General features: G+C 43.6%; 1 protein-coding gene across 1 annotated transcript; it reads right to left on the bottom strand.

Annotated features, from left to right (window-relative positions):
* Window positions 1–5,616: 5,616 nt before the first annotated feature.
* LOC123988489 lies at window positions 5,617–7,698 on the bottom strand. Its single transcript, XM_046288747.1, has one exon. The coding sequence runs from the start codon at window positions 7,696–7,698 to the stop codon at window positions 5,617–5,619; it is 2,082 nt and encodes a 693-aa protein (XP_046144703.1).
* Between the last annotated feature and the right edge of the window lie 1,830 nt (window positions 7,699–9,528).

Here is a 9,528-nt window from a genome sequence, read left to right as displayed (position 1 = left end):
ACTGAACTCGTTCGTATTATAGTTGGAAAACGTATTTTCCATACCGACAACTGTGCTTCTATTTGCTATATACATATTGTTACTATTCTGGTTAACGTTATTTTTTCGCTTTTGATAATATGCCTTCAACTTAGCTTGTAATGTACTTTTATGTTCGCTACAACATTTCCGAAAGCAATTTGTACGAACGCAATGTAACATTTTTTGTCCTTTGTCATAAGTGTTGTCAGCGGGCTGTGAAAGACTTGTTATATTCTTAATAAGTACTGTTTTAAAGTTCTTGTTTATTTATACAACAGGATTAGGTGGTAGAGAAAAATTACATCGTGTTTGAGATTGAGAAATAGTAGAAATAGTTTCATCTATCCTTATTTTATGATGAAACGTGTCGTTACTCATACAGTAAAACCTGGATATATGCAACAAAAGTTTGTCTGGATATATGCAACATCGCTATCCCCTCCACTTGGGGGGATCCCCCTAAGCCGAACCGAGCCGCTCGGCGAGGAAACCGTGTAATATGATCCGACCGTAATATCGGTGTGACTAATACTAATTGAACGATAAAACTTTTTTATTTTTAACTTTTTCTTAATGAAACTTTTACTAATGCATTTGTGAGATTTTTCTGATTAAAATGGTACCAAACACGATATGATTTGGCTGCATATGTATAAGGCAGGCCGTACACCAAAGATACATGAAACACGCAACATGCAACATGCAACACGTCGCATGTTGTGTACGAACGTAGAATAGGTAACGCGGCACGGTACAAACGATTTGTACGGACGCAGAATCGACACCTCGCTTGGATATATGCAACATTAAATGCCCAGAATCGACACCTCGCTTGGATATTTGTAACGTTTAAATGCCCAGAATCGACACCTCGCTTGGATATATGCAACGTTTAAATGCCCAGAATCGACACCTCGATTGGATATATGCAACGTTTGAAACCCGAGTCGACGCCGCAACCGGTTTTCATTTCCAATCCTCCTTTGCTTTTCGCCAACTTTTAACATCAATTTTAGCAAGTAATTATAATTCAAACTATATCGTGTTTGGTATCATTTTAATCAGAAAAATGTCACCAATGCGTTAGTAAAAGTTTCAGTAAAAAAAAGTCAAAAATAAAAAAGTTTTATAGTTGAATTAGTATTAGTCACACCGATATGTTTCGGCTCTTTCCTTTGATCATCGGACCTCTCTCTTTCCACCACTGTCTGTCCTTTTCTACGTTCACGCTTGGCTGCTCGTCGCGTGTAACCCGAGATTTGACACCTCGACTGGATATATGCAACGCCTGGGTCCCAATGTTTGTTGCATATATCCAAGTTTTACTGTATTATGAAATGAATTATAGAAATTTGTATGTAGCGTACAGTAGTTACGTTTTTCAAGAATTCTCACTTTCTGATCAAGTGCAGGAAGAACGTCTTTGTCGTCTTCCTGATTGTTGAACTCAGAGATATGTCGTTTCATTGTTACCAAACGTTTGCGGCAAAGAGGCTGAATGTTTGTAACTATAACAGTATTCGGCGAGAACCGCTGAATTTTTACACCGTTCTCCGTAGAAGGAAACAGCGGTGGAATGTTTGTTGTAAAATTGTCGCTATATAAGCAGACAAGGGCCGTTTCATCTTAAAACTGTCGCTACAAGCAGACATCGGCTTTTTTCTTTCAGCATTGTCGCTACAAGCAGACATTGGCCTTTTTCTGTCAGAATTGTCGCTACAAGCAGACATTGGCCTTTTTCTTTCAGAATTGTCACTACAAGCAGACATTGGCCTGTTTCTTTCAGAATTGTCGCTACAAGCAGACATTGGCCTTTTTCTTTCAGCATTGTCGCTACAAGCAGACATTGGCCTTTTTCTTTCATAATTGTCGCTACAAACAGACATTGGCCTTTTTCTTTCAGAATTGTCGCTACAAGCAGACATTGGCCTTTTTCTTTCAGAATTGTCGCTACAAGCAGACATTGGCCTTTTTCTTTCATAATTGTCGCTACAAACAGACATTGGCCTTTTTCTTTCAGAATTGTCGCTACAAGCAGACATTGGCCTTTTTCTTTCAGAATTGTCGCTACAAGCAGACATTGGCCTTTTTCTTTCATAATTGTCGCTACAAACAGACATTGACCTTTTTATTTCGAAATTGTCGCTAAAAGCAGACAGTGGCCGAACACTTACCAAATTGTTACTACTAACCGACATCGGTTGATTCCTGACTACCTTACCATTCGATGCAAACGGTTGTATATTCTTGTTAAAGTTATGTTTACTTGCATCAGTAATTACAATATCAGGTGAAAGTTTCGTTGTTGCATATGATGCCGATCGTGATATTGAGTGACGCCATAACTGAGTTTCCTGCGATTTATATCTTGTGGCTGGTATAAGTTGTAAAGGCAGTATTTGCACTTCATTACCCTGTACTTGGGGAAAATGTGTAATTCTCCCTGTAATAGGCATTTGTAATAAATGTGAACGCATATCTGCAAAATTATACCGTACCTTATTTGGTAAAATATTAAAAAGTAATGACGTTGCAAATGATATGGCGAATACACCACAATCACTGCCATTCGGCTGTTATTGAACTGGTGGAAATTGTACTGTTTCATTATTAATATTATAAAAGGGAAATAATTTTTGAAGAAAAATTTTGTGATCCGGATGTAATCTTCCCTTATTTAAAGAATCGAATATAAATACTGTTTCCTTATCGTAATATGAACATACCCAATGTCCATCAATATTTGATGTACTACTAAATAAAATTTGGATATGCTTTAATCATTCTGATCTAGGATTTATTCTTTCGGGACACTGTAACTTCCATGTTTCCTGTGGACGGAAATCACTATACTTCTGCACAAGATAATGAAAGATGTCCATATGCGTGTCTTCTAACCATTCACCTCGCCTGATAATATTCTGCAAACGATCTGTTAACTGTGGCATATTAGGCATTCAGTAAATGTACTCGTAATGTGTATAATCGTAAGAGCTTTCTTATATTATTTTATTCAATGCAAGTAATTGAAGGAAAAGTAAAAGAAATAATGAAAAGAATAAAAAAAGATAAGAACGAAATAATAAGTAAGAAAAGAAATAGAATAAAAGAAGTAGAAAATAATTAAAATAAATATTATGTGAAACACTTACTAAGTTATGAAAAATAGCAAAAGAAACCAATCGCTCTAGAAGTGTTCGGATAGATGTTCGCGAACGAACTGCTACCATGCACTGGATTACATGTGCGCATTAGTGAAATTTACGGCAACAAGAGAGTGTCGTTCGTTGGCATAAAGAAAGGAAGTACAGTAATGCTCGGATAAATGCGACCGTAAGAGAATAGATGTAATAACGAGAGGAAGCGAGATAGACGGTATAGATATACGTCGAGCAACCACGGTCGAGCTACGACACTTCAAAGAGATGCCACGAGTAAAACAAATGAGCATCCAGTAAAGAAAATTTCATTTGTAATAATTTTCATCCACCCTCATTGAAAATTGCACCAACAGATTGCTCTGAATTTTCCAATTAAAATGAGTCGAAACACGACATAAATCGGTTTAATGTTACTTTAATTGTCTAGTACTGATTGATTTCATCAATTTAAATTGATTAATAACAAAAGTAGTCCGATTTACTTCCTGTTTGGTCTTATTTTCATCAGAAAAATATCACAAATCTATTGATAAAAGTTTTAAACCAAAAAAATTATAAATAAAAAAGTTTCATCGTTGCATTAGTATTGTTTTACAGACATATAGTCGATTGTTTTCGCTCCGTTTTCTTTTTCACTCCCCGTCCTTTTTCACGTTCGAAGCAGTCGGGAAACTTCAAATAATGTCGGAATTAGACGATATTCGTGCATCTATACGACGCAACGGCGAAAATTGTTTCTGTTAGCGATCATAGACTGTGCCCCACCAACTCTTTTCCTTTAGAAGACACAGATTTTGTTCATTTTCAATCCAAACGAGCTACTGTTCAGATGTAAGTACCAAACAAGCAATATATCATTTTATAATATACATTAATTTCATTTTTAATGGTTGGTGGTTTGGTAGGGTGTAGTTCTGAAAACCAATCACTCCACATTTCTTTTATTTTTTAAAACACAGTTGTTCAGGAATGATGGAAATCCTGGATGGATTGCGCTGGGAAAGAATTTTACACTTACTGGTTCGGGTTTCACAAATTGATTTATTTGAGTCACTGATAAAATTGCGTGAACACGATGAACTGACAAATAATGATTGAGCTTACAATGATCGGCTGTGAATCTTTGTGTACAAGAAAATGAATCGTCTGAATGATTTTTAATTACAATTACAGTGATTCGTCGATGAAGAATGATCTTACTTGAGATGAGACATATAAATTATTGATTCGATCTGTCACCTGATCCGTTGAATTGACAATTGAATTGATCGGCAGTCGTGAACAATAAGCCCCGTTAATTATATTAATTCGGTCCGCTTTGGTGATGGTGCCCGTGAGCGCGTGCGAGATTGACACGTGGTTGGCGGCTCACGCTTCAATGAATTATTTGTAGGTGAACATTACCTGGTGATCCTGTTCGCTTGCACAATTGCGATGGATCCTGAGTCGACAGTGAACGTTTCGGTGATCTTGATCTGGTGTTTGAACTGCACTTTGAGAAATTCCTGAACAAATCTGATGAGCACTTGTTGCTTGCGGTGATCGATGATCAATAATGGCGGCGTTGCGCGCGAGCCGGCGAGAAGACCCCTCCTCACGCGGTACATAGATGGGCAACTCCCGATCGATAAATCGATCGACCGTGAGCGCCATCATGGCTGAGCGGATTCTCAAACATTTCCGCCCGCCATCAGCAACTCGTTGATGATGTTTCTGCAGAGGTGAGCTCAGCTTGATGGTGAACAGGCAGGATGACAAGCTTGGTGATCGGTCTGACGAGAGTCGTGGTTGCAGTCTTCACGGTTGCAACCCTGGTGAGGGCATCCTTGCCGGGGTGAACTTCGGTCACTCTTGCGAGTGGCCACTTGCTCGGTGGAAGATGTTCGTTCGTGAGCAGCACCAACGAGCCTGTCTTGATGTCGTTCGATGGATGATGCCACTTTGAGATTGATTGAAGTCTCTGCAGGTAGTGTCGAGACCACTGAGACCAGAAGTGTTGAACCCTCTGCTGGATCAGTTGCCATTTCGACAATCTACCTGGTGAGACGTCGAGCAGTGATGGTTCTGGTATCGTGTTGAGCGCTGAACCGATGAGGAAGTGTCCTGGGGTGAGCGCAGAGAGAAACTCCTCACAGGAGGAGTTTCGAGCTTTCTCTTAAGCCGTGAGGCAAACCTGAAACAAAGTGCAGTCAGTCTATACAGCTTAATAAGAGATGAATATTTGTAAATGAGATCCCAATGATAACTTAGCTTTTGAGCTGAAGCAAAGAGTGAGACATTGGGTCTCACTTCGAGCTCGCTGTTTAAAGTTGAAAATTCCTTTTGCTCTGGCCAATGATCTTGATTTCGAGCCATCCATGGAGGACCTTTCCACCAAAGCTCGAATCGTTGAAGTTGATCTGTCGAAATGCCTCGGGAAGCACAGTCGGCTGGATTAGAAGTACCTGGAACATGCCTCCAATGCGCATTTGGAGTGAGGTCTTGGATCTGAATGACTGTTTCGAACATAATCCTTCCAACGTGATGCTTGCGATTTGATCCATATGAGCGAAACTTGAGAGTCCGTCCACAGGTGCGTTGGATTGATCTTTACCTTGAGCGTTGATTGAACATATTTTGTGAGTTTTGCCAATAGGAGTGCTGCAGATAACTCCAATCTTGGTATTGTGAGCCTCTTCAGTGGTGCAACTTTTGTCTTGGAGCAGACAAGTGACGTCGTTGAGTTGTTGGACGGAGAGTTAACGGTGATGTAAATCACCGCTGCCATGGCAAGTTGGGAAGCATCAGAGAATCCATGAATTTCTACAATTGAATTGCTCCATGTGTTGAACCATCTTGGGATCGATAGCTTGGCCAAGCTGTTGAGATCTTCTCTGATGATGAACCATCGTGATACAATTTGAGACGGTAATGGGTCGTCCCAATTGATTTTGTGTAGCCAGAGTTTTTGTAATAGCATTTTTGCTTGTACTATTACCGGTGAGACGAAACCTAATGGATCAAATATCCGAGCCACTTCGGACAATACGAGGCGTTTTGAGGACTTACTTGGTTGATCTGTGATCGTGGATGTAAAGCCAAAATTGTCGGTTTGAGGCATCCATTGAATACCGAGTAATTTGGTAGTGCAGTCGTCAAATGATATGGGAGCTGACGATTGTGTGGATGACGAAACAGCCCGTAGAAGATCTGGGTGAGTCGCATGCCATTTTGCGAGTGGAAATCCGCCCGCGTTGCACAATGCAATCAGCTGTTGAGCGACCTCCACAAGTTCCGAAATTGAGTCTGCTCCTCCAAAGATATCGTCCACATATCTGCCATGTGTGAGCGAGGGCGTTGCCAGAGGGAATCGATGACCCTCATCGTGAACAAGTTGCATGAGTGCTCGTGTCGCCAGGAAGGGAGCCGCCTTTGTACCGTACGTGACAGTTGTGAGCTGGTAAGGGATGACATTGCGGTCTTCATCGATCCAAAGGATTCGCTGGAGATCCCAATCATCCTTGTGAACTGCTACCTGGCGATACATTTTTGTGATGTCTGTGGCAAAAATGTGGTGATAATGGCGAAGCCAAATTAGAACATCTGTAACATTCAAGAGCAAATTAACACCAGTATGCATTAAATCGTTGACTGATTTGCCTGATGTCGTAGCTTTTGATCCGTTGAATACAACCCTGAGTTTCGTTGTTGAGCTGTCGAGACGTAGAACTCCATGGTGAGGCAAATAATATGGTTGAAAATGAGCAGAGGTCTGAGGTGTTGAACCGTCAGAAGAGACCCTCAACCCTCCTGATGCCGAAGCATCATGTGCCAAGGTCATCTCCCCATCAGGCCCAACGTTCTCGGCCTCTTTTGATGAAATTCTTTGGTGATCTGGAGCCTTTACCATGTGTCCTAATCCTTCGTACTCTTTCATGAACTCGACGTAGAGCTGGTTGTATGTTGAATCCTTGGAGAGTCGTCGCAACGTGCTTTGTAGACATCTTTGAGCAATCTTGTGTGAATTGCCTAAGAGCGATGCTGGTGCCTTGAGTGGAATGCGAACGATGTACCTTCCTGTGTGATCACGAGAATGAGTCGCACAGAAATGTGATTCGCATTCTTCTTCCTCCGGAGTGAGCGTGCTTGGAATATCCATTGGTGATTCCTCTTGAACCCAGAATTTGGTGAGCAGCTCTTGCAGATTGCTCTGGTCGTCTTGAGCAACTGCAAAATGTGAATAATGAGTGTTTGACTGTGATTCGTTGACTGGGCCAATGACGAGCCATCCAAAAATGGAAAGTTGAGCAATTGGTGTTGTTGGAGAGCCCTTGATGATATTTGGCTTGATGATCCTTCCGTAGAAATCCGCTCCAATGATTAAATTGACTGGTCGTGGTGTCAAGAAATCATTGTCCGCCAACCTCAATTTTCTAATGTGAGGCCAATCCGGAGTTCTCATTGAGAACGATGGCAGGATTGTCGTTACGGCTGTGAGCACGTGAGCCTGGATGCAGACAGTCTGTTGTGAATGCATCGGTTGGAGTGTGACAGTGACCACACCCTTTGTTTCAGTTGATTTTGTTCCACCAACACCAATTATTGTAATGGATGATCGGTGTCTCCGAAGGTTGAGCTGGCTGGTTAATTCTTCGGAGATGAAGGAGAGTTCTGATCCGGAGTCGATGAGCAGACGAACGTTGTGGAGTGTTGAGTCGGTCTTGAGGCGAGCCTGAGCCGTTGCGAGGAGCGTGAAATGAGCGGTTTTGGTGACGACTACACCTGCACCTTATTCTGAGGCTTGAGCAGATGAGGAGGCTGATTTTGATGAGCCGGCTTGAGCTTGAGCTGCTTTCGGCTCGCCTTCATGAATCATCGTGTGATGTTTCTCCCCGCAGTGTTTACACTGTTGAGCTCGCACGCTGTGCCTGCCCAAGCAATTGTAGCACAGGCGTTTGTCCTCAGTAGTTTGAGCTCGCACTTTCGGCGTCATACTCCTGAGCGCGCATGCCACAATGTAGTGTTGCCCTCCGCAGCAGTCGCAACACTCGAAGGGCGATGGCCGTTCTAGGTGGGGCCTTTCGGTGGTGCGAGGAGCTGACGGGCGAGCTTGAGTTACAGGCCTTGCTGCGACTGCTGCGTGAGCTGGCCTGCTTGTGGTGATCTGCTGAGCCTTCGTTGGAGCGGGCTTACTTTGAGCGGTCTTGCTGGCCGACGCTCTCGCCTTATCATCGGCCAACTGCTCCAGTGTTCTGATGCGTGAGGTGATAAACTCCATGGCCTCCTGGAACGATGGGTACTCGGTGGTGACCCCAAGGGTGGTCTCCCATCACTCCTTTGTGGCGTGGTCCATCTTCCGGCACACCTGATGGACGAGCAGGCAGTCGCCGAGCTTGCCTGGCTCGATCAGGTTTTGCACTGCGTGCCGAGTTTCCATGGCGGTCGACATGAGCTGACTCAATGCCTTAGCGTGATCTTGGTCCATTGGCAATGAAACCAATTGGTCAAGGTGAGCTTGGACGAGACGCCGCTTATTCTCATAGCGCTGCTTGAGCATTTCGAGAGCTGCCGAGAGTGATGAGCCGATGAGCGGTAGGCTGGCCACAATTTGAGCCGGTTCTCCTCGCAGGCAACCCTTCAAGTAGTAGAATTTCTCTACTTGATCGAGCTCAGGTTTTCCGCACACGACGGAAGTGAACAATTCTAGGAAGGACGGCCACTCCGTGTAGTTGCCCGTGAACCTTGGCAACGCGATGTCGGGCAGCTTCGACTTGGAATACGTCACCTTTCCAGATTGAGCGGACGGTTGAGCTGGCAGTTCCGCTGATCTCTTCGCAATGATCTTCTTTGCCTGAGTGCCGATCTGTTGCATTTGATAATGGCAGTCCTCCGTGAAGTACGGGTGATCCGCCTGAGACTTTGGCCACACCACCTCAAAGTGTGCATGTTCCTTGTTGAACACCTTGATGGCCTCGTCGAGTTGAGCCTTGGCGTCGTCCAGCTCCTCCTTGGAGAGACGCTCTGCTTCTTCCTTGAGGGAAGTCAGGATGTCGTGAGCGTTGCGGAGCCGTCCCTTTTGAGTCCGCACTTTGAGCTGCAGCTCGATCGGCAATTGATCCGTGGCCGTTGAGCGCGTTGCATGTGAGTGCGGCGACGGTGTGCGGCGAGCTGGTTCCGTTGCCACCAGAGCGGGCGATGAGCGGCCTGATGCGCTCTTTTCTGGCACCTCCAGCGACTCCTTTGAGCTGTCCATTTCGCTCCATTTCTCTGAGCTTTTCCCTTGGTGAGCCATTGTTTAGAGCGTTGTCTAGGTGATCTGACGTGTCGAGATGGTGATCTGTTCTTCTTTATCGACTGCTGATCGATC

The sequence above is a fragment of the Osmia bicornis genome, chromosome 14 (assembly GCF_907164935.1).
Source record: "Osmia bicornis bicornis chromosome 14, iOsmBic2.1, whole genome shotgun sequence".
NCBI classification, from domain to species: domain Eukaryota; kingdom Metazoa; phylum Arthropoda; class Insecta; order Hymenoptera; family Megachilidae; genus Osmia; species Osmia bicornis.
This window is presented reverse-complemented; position numbering and strand designations above follow the sequence as displayed.